The following is a 20,755-nucleotide window of genomic DNA, read 5'->3' on the forward strand; positions in this document are numbered from 1 at the left end:
TATATATACATATATATATATGTATATATATATATGAAATACTTCATTTGGTGAATTCTAGCTGTAAATATACTCTCCTCTTAACCACGCCCTTAGCCACGCCCCCCCCCTGACACTCTTAAACAGGACAACACTGCCACCTACTGAATAGCCTGCAGAACACTGAAATTCAAGTATGTCTTTTATTTATATGTATAATAAAATAAAAAATAAAATAAAAATATATATATAGCTAGAATTCACTGAAAGTCAAGTATTTCATACATATATATATATATATATATATATATATATATATATATATATATATATATATATATATATATATATATATATATATATATATATATATATATATATACATATATATATATGAAATACTTGATTTGGTGAATTCTAGCTGTAAATATACTCTCCTCTTAACCACGCCCTTAGCCACGCCCCAACCCCAACCCCCCCGACCCGATATTGGAGGTCTCAAGGTTGGCAAGTATGCAGTAAGCACCACCAGAATAATTCCGTACACTAGGTGCACCGGGTTATAAGGCGCACTGTCGAGTTTTAAGACCAAAAAAAAGATTTTAAGTGCACCTTATAGACCGCAAAATACGGTATTTTTTCTGTCAAAACGCAGGAAACAAAAACATTTGGTGAGAAAATACAAGGTACTTTATTGACGCATATTTCCAGGCGTCGGCGGGCCGTATAAAATGAGGCGGCGTGCCAGATCTGGCCCCCGGGCCTCGCGTTTGACTCCGGTGCTTTAGCGACACTAATTAGCCTTACATAAATCCGTTCGGGATTAAGTGTTCCTGCGCTCCAAGAAAGCCAGCACGAGGAGAACATGCACAAATATTCAAACCTGCATCACCCGAGGGTTGTGATTAGTGACGAGCTCGGGAAAAAAAACAACACCAAAGAAAGTGGCACCCCCTGTGTTCCGAGTATGAAAAGTAGCTCCATCCCTCCCTGTGGTGCATGCTTTGCCTTCCCCTTCTTCCTCCAAACTCACATTTCTCTCCACCTCACTTGGCACGAGCGCTGCCCACCACATCATGCAAACAGCTCGGGGCGAGGTGATTGTGTAACTGTTTTGGAGTCGCATTTCTTGTCCTGGTATTTCGGCAACAAAACGTGTTGACCCAGTCCTGTAACAGAACTAGGATGAGATGTCGGTTTTATGTTGCGATGTTTGGGGTCCAGTTAGTACAAACCCCGTTTCCATATGAGTTGGGGAATTGTGTTACATGTAAATATAAACGAAATACGATGATTTATTTGACTTATTTGGAACATCCCACAGGTGAACAGGCAAATTGGGAACAGGTGGGTGCCATGATTGGGTATAAAAGTAATGCTCATAGTCATTCAGCATTATTCACATGTGGATAATATAAATACAGTCTATTATACAGCATTATTCACATGTGAATAATATAAATACAGTCTATTATACAGCATTATTCACATGTAAAAAATATAAATACAGTCTATTATACAGCACTATCCACTGTAATGATACCAAGTACAAGAGTGTATCTAATCGATACTACAATTATTACATCGATATTTTGTATCATCCCAAAATATTTTTTTTTAAGTTTATTTATTTATTTATAATATGTTTTTAAACTCGGGAAATAGTTAAATGATGACCAATGTATGATCTGTAACTACTTGGTATCGGATCGATACCCACATGTGTGGTATCATCCAAAACTAATGAAAGTATCCAAACAACAGAAGAATAAGTGACTAAGTGGGAACAGGTGGGTGCCATGATTGGGTATAAAAGTAATGCTCATAGTCATTCATTATTATTCACATGTGGATAATATAAATACAGTCTATTATACAGCATTATCCACTGTAATGATACCAAGTACAAGAGTGTATCTAATCGATACTACAATTATTACATCGATATTTTTTATCATCCCAAAATATTTTTTTTAAAGTTTTTTTTATTTATTTATAATATGTTTTTAAACTCAGGAAATAGTTCAATGATGACCAATGTATGATCTGTAACTACTTGGTATCGGATCGATACCCACATGTGTGGTATCATTCAAAACTAATGAAAGTATCCAAACAACAGAAGAATAAGTGACTAATTGGGAACAGGTGGGTGTCATGATTGGGTATAAAAGTAATGCTCATTGTCATTCAGCATTATTCTCATGTGAATAATATAAATACAGTCTATTATACAGCATTATTCACAGGTAAAAAATATAAATACAGTCTATTATACAGCATTATTCACATGTGAATAATATAAATACAGTCTATTATACAGCATTATTCACATGTAAAAAATATAAATACAGTCTATTATACAGTATTATTCACATGTAAAAAATATAAATACAGTCTATTATACAGCATTATTCACTTGTAAAAAATAGAAATACAGTCTATTATACAGCATTATCCACTGTAATGATACCAAGTACAAGAGTGTATCTAATCGATACTACAATTATTACATCGATATTTTTTATCATCCCAAAATATTTTTTTTAAAGTTTTTTTATTTATTTATAATATGTTTTTAAACTCGGGAAATAGTTAAATGATGACCAATGTATGATCTGTAACTACTTGGTATCGGATCGATACCCACATGTGTGGTATCATCCAAAACTAATGAAAGTATCCAAACAACAGAAGAATAAGTGACTAATTGGGAACAGGTGGGTGCCATGATTGGGTATAAAAGTAATGCTCATAGTCATTCAGCATTATTCACATGTGGATAATATAAATACAGTCGATTATACAGCATTATCCACTGTAATGATACCAAGTACAAGAGTGTATCTAATCGATACTACAATTATTACATCGATATTTTTTATCATCCCAAAATATATTTTTTAAAGTTTTTTTATTTATTTATAATATGTTTTTAAACTCAGGAAATAGTTCAATGATGACCAATGTATGATCTGTAACTACTTGGTATCGGATCGATACCCACATGTGTGGTATCATCCAAAACTAATGAAAGTATCCAAACAACAGAAGAATAAGTGACTAATTGGGAACAGGTGGGTGCCATGATTGGGTATAAAAGTAATGCTCATAGTCATTCAGCATTATTCACATGTGGATAATATAAATACAGTCTATTATACAGCATTATCCACTGTAATGATACCAAGTACAAGAGTGTATCTAATCGATACTACAATTATTACATCGATATTTTTTATCATCCCAAAAATTTTTTTTAAAGTTTTTTTTTATTTATTTATAATATGTTTTTAAACTCGGGAAATAGTTAAATGATGACCAATGTATGATCTGTAACTACTTGGCATCGGATCGATACCCACATGTGTGGTATCATCCAAAACTAATGAAAGTATCCAAACAACAGAAGAATAAGTGACTAATTGGGAACAGGTGGGTGCCATGATTGGGTATAAAAGTAATGCTCATAGTCATTCAGCATTATTCACATGTGGATAATATAAATACAGTCTATTATACAGCATTATCCACTGTAATGATACCAAGTACAAGAGTGTATCTAATCGATACTACAATTATTACATCGATATTTTTTATCATCCCAAAATGTTTTTTTTAAAGTTTTTTTATTTATTTATAATATGTTTTTAAACTCGGGAAATAGTTAAATGATGACCAATGTATGATCTGTAACTACTTGGCATCGGATCGATACCCACATGTGTGGTATCATCCAAAACTAATGAAAGTATCCAAACAACAGAAGAATAAGTGACTAATTGGGAACAGGTGGGTGCCATGATTGGGTATAAAAGTAATGCTCATAGTCATTCAGCATTATTCACATGTGGATAATATAAATACAGTCTATTATACAGCATTATCCACTGTAATGATACCAAGTACAAGAGTGTATCTAATCGATACTACAATTATTACATCGATATTTTTTATCATCCCAACATTTTTTTTTTTAAGTTTTTTTATTTATTTATAATATGTTTTTAAACTCGGGAAATAGTTAAATGATGACCAATGTATGATCTGTAACTACTTGGTATCGGATCGATACCCACATGTGTGGTATCATCCAAAACTAATGAAAGTATCCAAACAACAGAAGAATAAGTGACTAATTGGGAACAGGTGGGTGCCATGATTGGGTATAAAAGTAATGCTCATAGTCATTCAGCATTATTCTCATGTGGATAATATAAATACAGTCTATTATACAGCATTATCCACTGTAATGATACCAAGTACAAGAGTGTATCTAATCGATACTACAATTATTACATCGATATTTTTTATCATCCCAACATTTTTTTTTTTAAGTTTTTTTATTTATTTATAATATGTTTTTAAACTCGGGAAATAGTTAAATGATGACCAATGTATGATCTGTAACTACTTGGTATCGGATCGATACCCACATGTGTGGTATCATCCAAAACTAATGAAAGTATCCAAACAACAGAAGAATAAGTGACTAATTGGGAACAGGTGGGTGCCATGATTGGGTATAAAAGTAATGCTCATAGTCATTCAGCATTATTCACATGTGAATAATATAAATACAGTCTGTTATACAGCATTATTCACATGTAAAATATATAAATACAGTCTATTATACAGCATTATCCACTGTAATGATACCAAGTACAAGAGTGTATCTAATCGATACTACAATTATTACATCGATATTTTTTATCATCCCAAAATATTTTTTTAAAAGTTTTTTTATTTATTTATAATATGTTTTTAAACTCGGGAAATAGTTCAATGATGACCAATGTATGATCTGTAACTACTTGGTATCGGATCGATACCCACATGTGTGGTATCATCCAAAACTAATGAAAGTATCCAAACAACAGAAGAATATGTGACTAATTGGGAACAGGTGGGTGCCATGATTTGGTATACAAGTAGATTCCATGAAATGCTCAGTCATTCACAAACAAGGACGGGGGCGAGGGTCACCACTTTGTCGACAAACGCGTGAGCAAATTGTTGAACAGTTTAAGAACAACCTTTCTCAACCAGCTATTGCAAGGAATTTAGGGATTTCACCATCTACGCTCCGTAATATCATCAAAGGGTTCAGAGAATCTGGAGAAATCACTGCACGTAAGCAGCTAAGCCCGTGACCTTCCATCCCTCAGGCTGTACTGCATCAACAAGCCACATCGGTGTGTAAAGGATATCACCACATGGGCTCAGGAACACTTCAGAAACCCACCGTCAGCAACCACAGTTGGTCGCTACATCTGTAAGTGCAAGTTAAAACTCTCCTATGCAAGGTGAAAAGCGTTTATCAACAACACCCAGAAACGCCGTCGGCTTCGCTGGGCCCGAGCTCATCTAAGATGGACTGATGCAAAGTGGAAAAGTGTTCTGTGGTCTGACGAGTCCACATTTCAAATATGCGTGTGTTTGTGTTAGTGTTGTATGACCTACTGGTACTAAGAAAGTATCGCGGTGCTGAGGACTTAAAACATAGGTACGATACTGCTTTTGAAAAATGTTGTTCCAGACCACAGCAAACGTTACCCATCTTGCAAAGATTGTAATAAATACATTAGAAGAAAACAGCCTGCCGTTTCCTTTAACTTGGACACACACATCTATTACCTTTGTCGTTCTAAGACAGTCATTACCAGGAGTTAGCTCACCCTCGGAGAAGCCTCAGTTTTACTAATAGTTTCTAATGTTGTAAAAATGTGTGGAATAAATAATACATTTCAACATTTCTGTCAACAAAGATTTACATCAGCCTGCGACACATAGTCATTTTGATAGTAGGCTAATATAGCTAATATAGACACTTACATCATGTGTTGCCTTCATTATAACACTTATATAAGACTTTTAAAGTCATTTTGATAGTAGGCTAATATAGCTAATATAGACACTTACATCATGTGTTGCCTTCATTATAACACTTATATAAGACTTTTAAAGTCATTTTGATAGTAGGCTAATATAGCTAATATAGACACTTACATCATGTGTTGCCTTCATTATAACACTTATAAAAGACTTTTAAAGTCATTTTGATAGTAGGCTAATATAGCTAATATAGACACTTACGTCATGTGTTGCCTTCATTATAACACTTATATAAGACTTTTAAAGTCATTTTGATAGTAGGCTAATATAGCTAATATAGACACTTACGTCATGTGTTGCCTTCATTATAACACTTATAAAAGACTTTTAAAGTCATTTTGATAGTAGGCTAATATAGCTAATATAGACACTTACGTCATGTGTTGCCTTCATTATAACACTTATAAAAGACTTTTAAAGTCATTTTGATAGTAGGCTAATATAGCTAATATAGACACATCATGTGTTGCCTTCATTATAACACTTATAAAAGACTTTTAAAGTCATTTTGATAGTAGGCTAATATAGCTAATATAGACACTTACATCATGTGTTGCCTTCATTATAACACTTATATAAGACTTTTAAAGTCATTTTGATAGTAGGCTAATATAGCTAATATAGACACTTACATCATGTGTTGCCTTCATTATAACACTTATAGAAGACTTTTAAAGTCATTTTGATAGTAGGCTAATATAGCTAATATAGACACTTACATCATGTGTTGCCTTCATTATAACACTTATATAAGACTTTTAAAGTCATTTTGATAGTAGGCTAATATAGCTAATATAGACACTTACATCATGTGTTGCCTTCATTATAACACTTATAAAAGACTTTTAAAGTCATTTTGATAGTAGGCTAATATAGCTAATATAGACACTTACGTCATGTGTTGCCTTCATTATAACACTTATATAATACTTTTAAAGTCATTTTGATAGTAGGCTAATATAGCTAATATAGACACTTACGTCATGTGTTGCCTTCATTATAACACTTATAAAAGACTTTTAAAGTCATTTTGATAGTAGGCTAATATAGCTAATATAGACACTTACGTCATGTGTTGCCTTCATTATAACACTTATAAAAGACTTTTAAAGTCATTTTGATAGTAGGCTAATATAGCTAATATAGACACATCATGTGTTGCCTTCATTATAACACTTATAAAAGACTTTTAAAGTCATTTTGATAGTAGGCTAATATAGCTAATATAGACACTTACATCATGTGTTGCCTTCATTATAACACTTATATAAGACTTTTAAAGTCATTTTGATAGTAGGCTAATATAGCTAATATAGACACTTACATCATGTGTTGCCTTCATTATAACACTTATATAAGACTTTTAAAGTCATTTTGATAGTAGGCTAGTATAGCTAATATAGACACTTACATCATGTGTTGCCTTCATTATAACACTTATATAAGACTTTTAAAGTCATTTTGATAGTAGGCTAATATAGCTAATATAGACACTTACATCATGTGTTGCCTTCATTATAACACTTATATAAGACTTTTAAAGTCATTTTGATAGTAGGCTAATATAGACACTTACATAATGTGTTGCCTTCATTATAACACTTATATAAGACTTTTAAAGTCATTTTGATAGTAGGCTAATATAGCTAATATAGACACTTACATCATGTGTTGTCTTCATTATAACACTTATGTAAGACTTTTAAAGTCATTTTGATAGTAGGCTAATATAGCTAATATAGACACTTACATCATGTGTTGCCTTCATTATAACACTTATGTAAGACTTTTAAAGTCATTTTGATAGTAGGCTAATATAGCTAATATAGACACTTACATCATGTGTTGCCTTCATTATAACACTTATATAAGGGTTTTAAAGTCATTTTGATAGTAGGCTAATATAGCTAATATAGACACTTACATCACATGTTGTCTTCTTTATAACACTTATAGACGACTTTTAAAGTCATTTTGATAGTAGGCTAATATAGCTAATATAGACACTTACATCATGTGTTGTCTTCATTATAACACTTATATAAGACTTTTAAAGTCATTTTGATAGTAGGCTAATATAGACACTTACATCATGTGTTGCCTTCATTATAACACTTATATAAGACTTTTAAAGTCATTTTGATAGTAGGCTAATATAGCTAATATAGACACTTACATCATGTGTTGTCTTCATTATAACACTTATGTAAGTCTTTTAAAGTCATTTTGATAGTAGGCTAATATAGCTAATATAGACACTTACATCATGTGTTGCCTTCATTATAACACTTATATAAGACTTTTAAAGTCATTTTGATAGTAGGCTAATATAGCTAATATAGTCACTTACATCATGTGTTGTCCGGGTGTTGTTGATAAGACTTTTAAAGTAATTTTGATAGTAGGCTAATATAGCTAATATAGACACTTACATCATGTGTTGCCTTCATTATAACACTTATATAAGACTTTAAAGGTTATTTTGATAGTAGGCTAATATAGACACTTACATCATGTGTTGCCTTCATTATAACACTTATATAAGACTTTTAAAGCAAATTTGATAGTAGGCTAATATAGACACTTACATCATGTGTTGCCTTCACTATAACACTTATATAAGGCTTTTAATTTTTTGCAGCTCCAGATTTGTATTTATAAAAATTTTTTTTTGGTCCACTATGGCTCTTTCAACATTTTGTGTTGTCGACACAATCTCTTAAAAAAGACCTACCGGGTTAGTATTTGCCTCATTCCTGTGAGAACCCTGCATGTGACCGACTCATTAAGGTTGTGGGGTTGGTTAATGTATCCAGGATTAGCTGCAGTGTGCTCAAACAACCATCAGGTGGCATCTGTGAGGCGCATGCGCAATAGCGTCGTTTGGCTTGGCGGACTAACGACACGGACTTTGCTCGGGAGATTTCCCCTCGGCGTAATCGGATTGGAGCGCTTGGTTCAACGTCATTTTCCCCTCGCTTCCCGCCGTGTGTTTAAGAGCGCACCGCTGTGTTTGGATGGAGACAGGTGTGGACAATATCGGAGACGGACGCACTTGTCCCACACTAAAAGTATACAGCGCAGGAGAAAACTACCGGATTAGTATTTGCCTCATTCTTGTGAGAATCCTGCGTGTGACCGACTCATGTGGTGGGGTTGGTTAATTTATCTGAGTATTCCAGGCCGATGCACTTGTCTGTACAACCTTGACTCTGTGACGTCATCAGACTGGGACGACCCGGTGTGGACTGCTTCTGTCAGCATGAGAGCGGCGCTGCTGTTCTTCAACTTCAGTTCCTGATCAACGAGGTAAGTCGACATTTCGTTATGTTCGGATTACCCTGATTTTTTTTTGGTGCCAACTGGGAAGACTGGAAAGCTTTACCACCAGCAGACACTTGTCAAGGTTCCTCAGTTTCCTTCCAAAAAGATTGACGACAGTCAATTTATTATGGACAGAGTCCATAATAAATGAAGGAGCCTTAGTTGGACTTTGGCATGTGGACTGGGTTAACTCTCTCACGAGAAGAGGCAATGTATTTATTCGGAATGCACAAGTGATAGCTCTATCCTGGAGGAGAGACTCTGTGTTGGTCTTAAACGTCAACCTACAAGTTATGGTATACATCTGTTAGTCTTCCCAGTCACTCAGAACTAGGGTTGCAGAATTCCGGGAACATTCAAAGTTGGAAACTTTCCATGGGAATTAAGGGGAATTAATGGGAATAAACATTGAATGCACCATGCTAGGTCTTGCAGCATGATTATTAGCTAAAACAACCAAATTTAATGCAAATTCAGTACGAAGCTACGAACAATGGGAGACCGGGCTTTATGCTTCGCCGCTCCCATTCTGTAGAACGCTCTCCCTGACCACCTGAGGGCACCACAGACTGTAAATGCTTTTTTTTTTTTTTTTTTTTTTTTTTAATACACTGTAGCACTTCGAGGTTATTTGCTCAATGTAAAATGCTTTATACAAATAAAATCTATTGTTATTATTATTCAAATGCGTCCGTTCACCCTTTTGGGGCAGTACAGCTCGGTTGGTAGAGTGGCCGTGCTCCGCCGCTCCCAGTCTGTGGAACGCTCTCCCTGACCACCTGAGGGCACCACAGACTGTGGATGCTTCTAAAAAAGGCTTAAAAACCCTTCTTTTTAAAAAAAAAAAAAAAGCCTTTTTTTAGATTTATGCATGCTAGTTCTGGCTATAAGCTGTTCTAGTTTTTATTTTTATTTATTTTATTATCTGTCTATTTTTTTTAATACACCGTAGCACTTTGAGGTTGTTTGGTCAATGTAAAGTGCTTTTTACAAATAAAATCTATTGTTATTATTATTAAAGTGCGCCCGTTCACCCTTTTGGGGTGGTATAGCAGTCTGTGGAACGCTCTCCCTGACCACCTGAGGGCACCACAGACTGTGGATGCTTTTAAAAAAGGCATAACGACCCTTCTTTTTAAAAAATTCATTTTATTTAGATTTATGCGTGCTATGAGGTGGCGACTTGTCCATGGTGTACCCCGCCTTCCGCCCGATTGTAGCTGAGATAGGCTCCAGCGCCCCCCGCGACCCCGAAGGGAATAAGCGGTAGAAAATGGATGGATGGATGGATGGATTATGCGTGCTAGTTCTGGCTATTAGGCTGTTCTAGTTTTTATTTTTATTTATTTGATTATATATATATATTTTTTTAATACACTGTAGCACTTTGAGGTTGTTTGCTCAATGTAAAGTGCTTTATACAAATAAAATCTATTGTTATTATTATTAAAATGCGTCCGTTCACCCTTTTGGGGCGGTATATTTCGGTTGGTAGAGTGGCCGTGCTCCGCCGCTCCCAGTCTGTGGAACGTTCTCCCTGACCACCTGAGGGCACCACAGACTGTGGATGCTTTTAAAATAGGCTTAAAAACCCTACTTTAAAAAAAAAAAAAAAGCCTATTTTTAGATTTATGCGTGCTAGTTCTGGCTATAAGCTGTTCTAGTTTTTATTTTTATATATTTGATTATCTTTTTTTAATACACTGTAGCCCTTTGAGGTTGTTTGCTCAATGTAAAGTGCTTTTTACACATAAAATCTATTGTTATTATTATTAAAATGCATCCGTTCACTCTTTTGGGGCGGTATAGCTCGGTTGGTAGAGTGGCCGTGCTCCGCCACTCCCAGTCTGTGGAACGCTCTCCCTGACCACCTGAGGGCACCACAGACTCTGGAAACTTTTAAAATAGGTTTAAAAACCCTTCTTTTTTTAAAAAAAAAGCCTTTTTTTTAGATTTATGCGTGTTAGTTCTGGCTATAAGCTGTTCTAGTTTTTATTTTTATATATTTTATTATCTTTTTTTAATACACTGTAGCACTTTGAGGTTGTTTGCTCAATGTAAAGTGCTTTTTACACATACAATCTATTGTTATTATTATTAAAATGCATCCGTTCACCCTTTTGAGGCGGTATAGTTCGGTTGGTAGAGTGGCGGTGCTCCGCCGCTCACAGTCTGTGGAACGCTCTCCCTGACCACCTGAGGGCACCACAGACTGTGGATGTTTTTTAAAAAAGCCTTTTTTTTTTACATGTATGCGTGCTAGTTTTGGCTATTAAGCTGTTCTAGTTTTTTTTTTTTTTTAATTTTATTATTATTATTATTATTTTTAATACACCCTAGCACTTTGAGGTTGTTTGCTCAATGTAAAGTGCTTTTTACAAATAAAATCTATTATTACTGTTATTAAAATGCGTCTGTTCACCCTTTTAGGGCGGTATAGTAGTCTGTGGAACGCTCTCCCTGACCACCTGAGGGCACCACAGACTGTGGATGCTTTTAAAAAAAGGCTTAAAAACCCTTCTTTTTAAAAAGCCTTTTTTTATATATATACATGTGTGCTAGTTCTGGCTATTAGGCTGTTCTAGTTTTTATTTATTTTATTATCTTTAAAAAGAAATGTATACACTGTAGCACTTTGAGGTTGTTTGCTCAATGTAAACTGCTTTTTACATATAAAATCTATTGTTATTATTATCAAAATGAGTCCATTCGCCCTTTTGGGCCGGTATAGTTCGGTTGGTAGAGTGGCCATCAACTTGAAGGTTCCAGGTTCGATCCCCGCTTGCGCCATCCTCGTCACTGCCGTTGTGTCCTTGGGCAAGACACGTTACCCACCTGCTCCCAGTGCCGCCCAGACTGGTTTAAATGTAACTTAGATATTGGGTTTCAATCTGTAAAGAGCTATATAAATATAATTCACTTTTCTGTCCACACACTGTCTGCTCGTAAGTACTCCGTGATTGTGCGCTGCCGAACATGCTCCTCTGCTCGTAAAACCAGCAGACGTAACGACGCGCCGTCATGCCCGTTGAAGAAAAAAAAATGGGGAACCGGTACTTTTTCGAACACAGTATAGTACCGTTTTTGATTCATTAGTACTACACTCGTACCGGTATACCGTACAACCCTAATGTAGTGTATAAGCAGCCATATAAAAAAAGAAAAACATCTTCAAAATATGGTCAGAACTAGAAACAGGTCACTTTTCTGGTCATTGGTGACTAATTTAAGTCGTCCCACCATCAGTGGCAGATGTCATGCATTCTGAATGTGGACTAATGGGTTGCCGTCTCCACGTTGCCTCGTGACTTCGGCCTTGATGCATGGACTCCGTCTATTAGCACCAAAGTGGCCCCCCTTCACCGGTGCTTTTGAATAATGAGAGCATGGAGCTTCATGATAATAATAAAATAATAGATTTTATTTGTAAAAAGCACTTTACATTGAGTAAACAACCTCAAAGTGCTACAGTGTATTAAAAAATAAAAATACAAAATACAAAATAAAACTAAATAAAAAAATAAGAAAATAAAAATAAGAATAAAATAAAATAAACATTTAATTAAAAATAAATAAATAAATAAAATAATTTAAAAAAAAAAAATTTTTTTAAATAAAATTAAAAAATAAAATAAAAATATAGCCAAATAGCTATAAGTAGTATGCATAAATCTTCTTTTTTTAAAAGAAGGGTTTTTAAGCCTTTTTTAAAAAAAACATCCACAGTCTGTGGTGCCCTCAGGTGGTCAGGGAGAGCGTTCCACAGACTGGGAGCGGCGGAGCACGGCCACTCTACCAACCGAGCTATACCGCCCCAAAAGAGTGAACGGACGCATTTTAATAATAATAACAATATATTTTATTTGTAAAAAGCACTTTACATTGAGCAAACAACCTCAAAGTGCTACAGTGTATTAAAAAAAAAAAAAAAAAAGATAATAAAATAAATACAAATTAAAACTAGAACAGCCTAATAGCCAGAACTAGCACGCATAAATCTAAAAAAAATTATTATTTAAAAAAAAAAAAGTTTTTTAAGCCTTTTTTAAAAACATCCACAGTCTGTGGTGCCCTCAGGTGGTCAGAGAGAGCGTTCCACAGACTGTGAGCGGCGGAGCAGAAAGCCCGGTCTCCCATTGTTCGTAGCTTTGTCCTCGGAGGTTGGAGGGAGGTTAGCCTGTCCGGGGCGGAGGTGTCGTGTGGAGGATTTGGGGGGTGAGTAGTTCTTGGAGGTAGAGGGGGGCATTTCCATGGAGGCACTGGTGGGTTAGTAGGGAGACTTTGTATTCAATCCTGAGTGGAACAGGAAGCCAGTGAAGGGATTTGAGAATTGTTGTGATGTGGTCATACCAACATCTCTGCAGGTTGTCAATCATTCGACGACGAATCCAACAACCGCCTTTTTCTCGTCGGCGAGGAAATCCGTTTGAGAATTGCTATTATTATCAGACACTGTGTTGATATTAATAGACTAATTATTTTGTTTGCTTGCCTCCTCTGAATGTATTATTTGACATCATGAATTATACATCTGAAAGTGGAAGAGGTGGCTCTCCGAGGTTTGGTTCTCAGCGGAACACGGATACAAAGAGTCCTATTTCTTATCGTACAAGCATATTATATTTACTCTCTTTTTCACCACGACTGTAGCTGTAATCTGAGTCTTGCAAGATAAACTTCAAATGTGTGTTTATGTCACGGTACTTTACATCTCACATGCACCAAAAAATGGTACATAACTTTTAAAAGGTGTCATAACCAGATTCTAATCGACATTTGTTGTGGTTTAGATAAGCACAATGCAATCCCATGTGAGTGTTAGTCTTGATAAATCAAACCGCGTGCGCAGACATTCCCGTTCAGAATGAATTGGCCATTTTTCAAACCTCCACCATTTCCACATTTTTCAATGATCAATACAAAGGGTTCACATTTTCAGACAGTTTATTGAACAGGCGTCAGTCAAACTGCAGTCCACACGTATCTCTTATGTGTGACTGCCATCTACTGGCCACACTTAACAGTACACCATTGTCGCATTGTCGATTTTTGAGAAAATGAAAGGATTCAAGTGCACCCTACAGAGTGTCCAAACTTTTTCCCACTGAGGGCCGCACAGTAAAAAAAAATTAAAGCACGTGGGAGTCATTTGGATATTTTTCATTTTCAAAACCAACACAATATTTAGATTTTTATTATTTTTTTAACCAGGGTCTCCCCTCAAGTTTGCTACCGGAGACCCGGAAGTGCCCTATTCATAAGTGTTAAAAAATAAGTCATATTTTATTATTATTTTATTTTTATTCAACAGTTAAATCTATCTATATATATTTATTTTTATTTTTTTATTTTATTTTTTTATTTTTTATTTATTTTTTTATTTTTTTTATTTTTTATTTTTAAATTTAAAAAAATTTATTTTTATTTTTTTTAATTTTTTTTTGTAATTTTTTTATTTTTTTTTGTTTGTTTTTGTGTGCTGTTTTTGTTGTGTTGTTTGGATACAAAAGAGACTTTTCCTGAGGCTAGAACCCAGTATTGATGTTTACATATTCTTTTATTGAGAACTCAGCTTCACTATACAAACTTTTCGGTTTACGAAGCATATTCAAGAACCAATTAAGTTCGTAAATTACGATACTGCTGTACATTCTATTGATTATTGTTGAGAAACAATGTGTATTTTTATTGTAGCAACATGGTTGTTAACGTTTTGGTGAGCACCAACAGGACTTGTGTGTTTGTGTGCTGTTTTTGTTGTGTTGTTTGGATAAAAAAGAGACTTTTCTTGTGGCTAGAACCCAGTATTCATGTTTACATAGCCTTTTTATTGTGAACTCTGCCTCACTATACAAACTTTTCGGTTTACGAAACATATTCAAGAACCAATTAAGTTTGTAAATTACGATTCCGCTGTACATTCTATTGATTATTGTTGAGAAACAATGAGTATTTTTACTGTAGCAACATGGTTGTTAACGTTTTGGTGAGCACCAACAGGACTTTTGTGTATTTGTGTGTGTTGTTTGGATAAAAAAGAGACTTTTCTCGAGGCTAGAACCCAGTATTCATCTTTACGTTGCTTTTGTTATTGGGAACTCTGTTTCACTATACAAACTTTTCGGTTTACGAAGCATATTCAAGAACCAATTAAGTTTGTATATCTATCTATATATATTTATTTTTTATTTTTTTATTTTTTTATTTATTTATTTTTTTTTTTAATTTTATTTTATTTTTTTTTTTTTATTTTTTTTTTTTATTTATTTTTTTTTTTTTTTTTAATTTGTATTGTTATTTTTATTTTTATTTATTTTTGTTTTGTTTTTGTGTGCTGTTTTTGTTGTGTTGTTTGGATACAAAAGAGACTTTTCTTGAGGCTAGAACCCAGTATTCTTGTTACATATTCTTTTATTGTGAACTCTGCTTCACTATACAAACTTTTCGGTTTACGAAGCATATTCAAGAACCAATTAAGTTCGTAAATTACGATTCCGCTGTACATTCTATTGATTATTGTTGAGAAACAATGTGTCTTTTTACTGTAGCAACATGGTTGTTAACGTTTTGGTGAGCACCAACAGGACTTTTGTGTATTTGTGTGTGTTGTTTGGATAAAAAAGAGACTTTTCTCGAGGCTAGAACCCAGTATTCATCTTTACATTGCTTTTGTTATTGGGAACTCTGCTTCACTATACAAACTTTTCAGTTTACGAAGCATATTCAAGAACCAATTAAGTTTGTATATCTATCTATATATATTTATTTTTTATTTATTTATTTTTTTTATTTTTTTATTTTTTATTTTTTTTATTTTATTTTATTATTATTATTATTTTTTTAAATTATTTTTTATTTTTTTTAAAAATGTTTTGTATTTTTTTAAAATTTTTTTAATTTGTTTTGTGTTTTTGTGTGCTGTTTTTGTTGTGTTGTTTGGATACAAAAGAGGCTTTTCCTGAGGCTACAACCCAGTATTGATGTTTACATATTCTTTTATTGAGAACTCTGCTTCACTATACAAACTTTTCGGTTTACGAAGCATATTCAAGAACCAATTAAGTTCGTAAATTACGATTCTGCTATACATTCTATTGATTATTGTTGAGAAACAATGGGTATTTTTACTGTAGCAACATGGTTGTTAACGTTTTGGTGAGCACCAACATGACTTTTGTGTGATTGTGTGCTGTTTTTGTTGTGTTGTTTGGATAAAAAATATTCTTTTCTTGAGACGAGAACCCAGTATTCATGTTTACATTGCTTTTTTATTGGGAACTCTGCTCTACTATACAAACTTTTCGGTTGCTCAACAGAACGTTAACGACCATGTTGCTACAATAAAAAGACACATTGTTTCTTGGTGAGTTGTTTATTTCCGTTTCCTTATTCATCAGTAGTTGCTGGCCAAATACGAACCGGCAGTCTGAAGCTAAAGAAACAGGACATAACAACGGGTCTGGTGTGTCAGCGTTCACATTGCACTGACAAAAGGAAAACCTGTTAGTCTCTCCAGAAAACATGAATATTCAGTTTCTCCTCACATATTTGTGCAGATGGTTTGGTGTTGTGTTGCGTGTGTGTCAATAACACACACCCGGACGTTAACAACAGACAAAGCAGCTTTACACTTTTAATGCCAAGATTACGTTTCTAATCTAAAGCTAATTCTTCCCTGGGCTCTAATCTGCAGAGCCTTCTAACGAGTTTGTCGTGGGAATTTGGTTGTAATTACGACGTGTACCGCCATGAATGAGGGTCGAGCGGCTTCCGTTCCTCTCGAGGGATTTGTCACTTTGCTCTCCTAATGATTGTTTATAATATTAGCCTCGTTAAATAACTGTTCAACTCGGTTGTTCTTAGCAGGGCATAACTGCTCTTCATATTCAGTGTCTTGCTTGTAAAAGGAAAATGCAGAGTATGACCTTTTTTATATTCCGTCCTTACCACTTACGTCTCTGTAATCTCACCAATGTGCAGAGAAGGGGCAAACCCGACACTGATCCAAGCACATTATGTTTTGACTGTTTATGACCCACTGCTGGGCTGCTGGATAATGTTTCCCCTCCCCTCAGATGCAGTTTCAGCTATGTAATCAGGGAATGCTAAAATAAATGGGGAAGCCCTGGAACTTTTTCCTCAGAGCTTGGGGGCGACACTGTACGAGGGTGCAGGTCCACGTACAATTATGTCTCTGTTTGATTCCTTGCTTCTTGTCCTGTTTAATAGATAGTTCGGTGTTTGAACCTGACATTTGTAATAATTGTTATGTTTTTATATTGCATGTATTTTCCCCCCTGTGTTTTAATGCAGGTTTTTTTTAACCATAATGGGCCCCGAGCGCCTTCTCGAGGGCCACCAAAAAATATCCGTTTCTCAGCAGTACTCAGTTGTAATACACCTTTCCACCACTTGTGGCAGTGATGAAAATCTAACCTAAGTGTCAAAGTCATGATCCATGGCCCCCTGAGATGATATTTGATTAGTATTCACACCGGCCCGCAGGCAACGGCCACCTGCTGCTGTTTTCCATGCACCAATACTCCGTCAGTGTTGGCGCTAGGAATTTTCAAAATGGGGGTCCCGTCAAGTCATAAAAATGGGGTCCCACGGTAAATTTTTGGGGTTCCACTTTTTTGAAAACAAAGATAAATGTATGCATTATCCTGTTGTATCTCACATTGTATATTGTTTTTTGGAAAAATGTTGTCATGAACGTTATTTAATTCATAAAAAAATAATAATACAAAAGAAAACACATTTGTATGCATATGTAAATGTATTCAGTTATAAACATTCATTCCCGTTCTTCTTTCCTTTATGGATCTAAACTTTACCGCTGCTGGTATTTTTTTCTATATTTTTATTGTAATATTTTCAGAATGTGTTTGTTCTATTTTTGGCCAAAGGAAGGCAAAGAAAAACAATCTGAAGTTATCTTTATTTGTTTTGTTTTAATGCCATGATTTTAATAGCTTTGAGCTAAAATGAGTTTGACACCCCTGGTGTAAAACAAACAAACAGTCTGGAACCATAGAGAAGTTTCTTAAGCGCAGAAAATATGACTAAAGTTTTGAAGTTGTTTTTTTTAATACTACTTTAATTGTATTGACTGTTTAGTTAACATATTTACCATCATTCATCATTAGTTTATTTTAGCACTCCATAATTTTATGTAAAAAAACATTTTCATCAGTTATTGATGAGCCCCTTTTTGTGCAGAAGTATATTTGGTTAGTACTTATTTTTCTAATCAGCCTGACCTAAGCCTCAGGTTTATGTGTCAAATATATAACCTTTGGGATTAACACATGGTTTCAGATCATTTGACGAGGTTTATTTTGTTAAAATGTAAGTAGGTTACATATAATTATTGAACACAATTCAAATCAAGAGTAATATTATTAATATTTGAGTGGAAAAGTTGGGCCCTGAGGTTTAAAACGGTAAAAAAAAATAAAAAAAAATAAAAAAAAAATGTTTTAATGGATGCTGTTGTGTCGACCAGTTCTTCCTCCCAGGGAATCTAAATTACTGGTCAATCCCAAGTTCTTTTGATGACATATGCTGAGTAAGAAGGACCATCAAGACAGAATTGGAATATTTTCAAGTTTTACTAAAGATTTAGGAGTGTTTATGTGTCAAATATATAACCTTTGGGATTAACACATGGTTTCAGATCATTTGACGAGGTTTATTTTGTTAAAATGTAAGTAGGTTACATATAATTATTGAATACAATTCAAATCAAGAGTAATATTATTCATATTTGAGTGGAAAAGTTGGGCCCTGAGGTCTAAAACGGTAATAAAACAAAAAACTGTTTTAATGGATGCTGTTGCGTCGACCAGTTCTTCCTCCCAGGGAATCTAAATTACTGGTCAATCCCAAATTCTTTCGATGACATATATGCTGAGTAAGAAGGACCATCAAGACAGAATTGGAATATTTTCAAGTTTTACTAAAGATTTAGGAGTGTTTATGTGTCAAATATATAACCTTTGGGATTAACACATGGTTTCAGATCATTTGAGGAGGTTTATTTTGTTCACATGTAAGTAGGTTGCATATAATTATTGAATACAATTCAAATCAAGAGTAATGTTATTAATATTTGAGTGGAAAAGTTGGGCCCCGAGGTCAAAAACGGTTAAAAAAACCCAACCTGTTTTAATGGATGCTGTTGCGTCGACCAGCTCTTCCTCCCAGGGAATCTAAATCACTGGTCAATCCCAAGTTCTTTCGATGACATATATGCTGAGTAAGAAGGACCATCAAGACAGAATTGGAATATTTTCAAGTTTTACTAAAGATTTAGGAGTTCATCTTAACCAATTTAACTCCAGTTGATCTGGCATTCCAAGGGAGAAACCAACTCTTTTCACACAAAGAAAACCCCCATCTCTCCCCCTCGCAACACTGATAAGGGAAGAGTGGGTGTTGTATTTCACATTCCAAAGGCGAAGACACTAACCAGGCATCCGAAATGTCTGAAGAAACTGGCAGAAGGAACAAAGGAAAAGTACTAGCTACTCTAAACATGTCTATGTAAAAAGAAACAACTCTTAAACATATCTGCATCCTTCCACAATGCCCTGATCAAACTAACCTAATTAAAGAAAGAAATATTAACATTTGAACATTTATCGTATTCTGACTGTTCACTGAAGTTTGTGTTTTGTCTAATTGTTGCCTATAGGGGGCGCTAGTCACAGCCTGCGCTGATGATACCTTACACTTATGGAATCTTCGTCAGAGGCGACCGGCTATCCTGCATTCACTCAAGTTCAACAGAGAGAGGTGAGCGCTCGCACACACACACACACACACACACACACACACACACACACACACACACACACACACACACACACACACACACACACACACACACACTGGTTATCATTTGGAATGGGGACCAAGTTGTTGATCATCACTTGTGGGGACCAGCCTTTCTACAGGTTGTGGAGGCATACACGTCTTTAAATCTCTGGATTGATGAAGTAATGTGCTGATCATTCTTACTGGGGACCCCGGGGGGGAAAGAGTTCATATGGTTCACGGGGACCCAATTTAAATCACTTTGCATAATTCACACACATTTGTACGTGACTACTGAGGACCATTTAAAAAAAAAAAAAAAAAAGTTCGAATTAAATTAGACATGATCCTCAGAATCATTTAAAAAGGTTTCCCTTTAGGGCAGTGGTCCCCAACCACCGGGACCGATTGGTACCGGGCCGTGCAAGAAATAAAAAAAAATAAAAAAAATAAAACCTTTTTTTATTTTTTTTTTATTTTTTTATTTTTTTAAATCAACATAAAAAACACAATAAATAAATTATATACCAATATAGATCAATACAGTCTGCAGGGATACAGTCCGTAAGCACACATGATTGTATTTCTTTATGGGGGGGGGGGAAAAAATAAATCAAAAAATCAAAAAATCCACCCCCCGCCCCCGGTCCGTGGGACAAATTTTCAAGCGTTGACTGGTCCCCAGCTACAAAAAGGTTGGGGACCACTGCTTTAGGGGACCTGTTTTTTTTTTTGT

The 20,755-nt window shown here is 34.8% G+C and overlaps 1 protein-coding gene across 8 annotated transcripts in view; it reads left to right on the forward strand.

Annotated features, from left to right (window-relative positions):
- Positions 1-20,755, forward strand: part of stxbp5l (syntaxin binding protein 5L) — a 516,749-nt gene that overhangs the window by 294,235 nt on the left and 201,759 nt on the right. For all 8 annotated transcript variants that reach the window (XM_062067482.1, XM_062067484.1, XM_062067485.1 and 5 more), the window contains 2 exons: positions 9,102-9,183; positions 19,898-19,998. In XM_062067482.1, coding sequence (XP_061923466.1) covers positions 9,102-9,183; positions 19,898-19,998 — 183 coding nt within the window. The remainder of the gene's footprint in view (positions 1-9,101; positions 9,184-19,897; positions 19,999-20,755) is intronic.

This window comes from Entelurus aequoreus, linkage group LG13 (genome assembly GCF_033978785.1).
Source record: "Entelurus aequoreus isolate RoL-2023_Sb linkage group LG13, RoL_Eaeq_v1.1, whole genome shotgun sequence".
In the NCBI taxonomy this organism is placed as follows: domain Eukaryota; kingdom Metazoa; phylum Chordata; class Actinopteri; order Syngnathiformes; family Syngnathidae; genus Entelurus; species Entelurus aequoreus.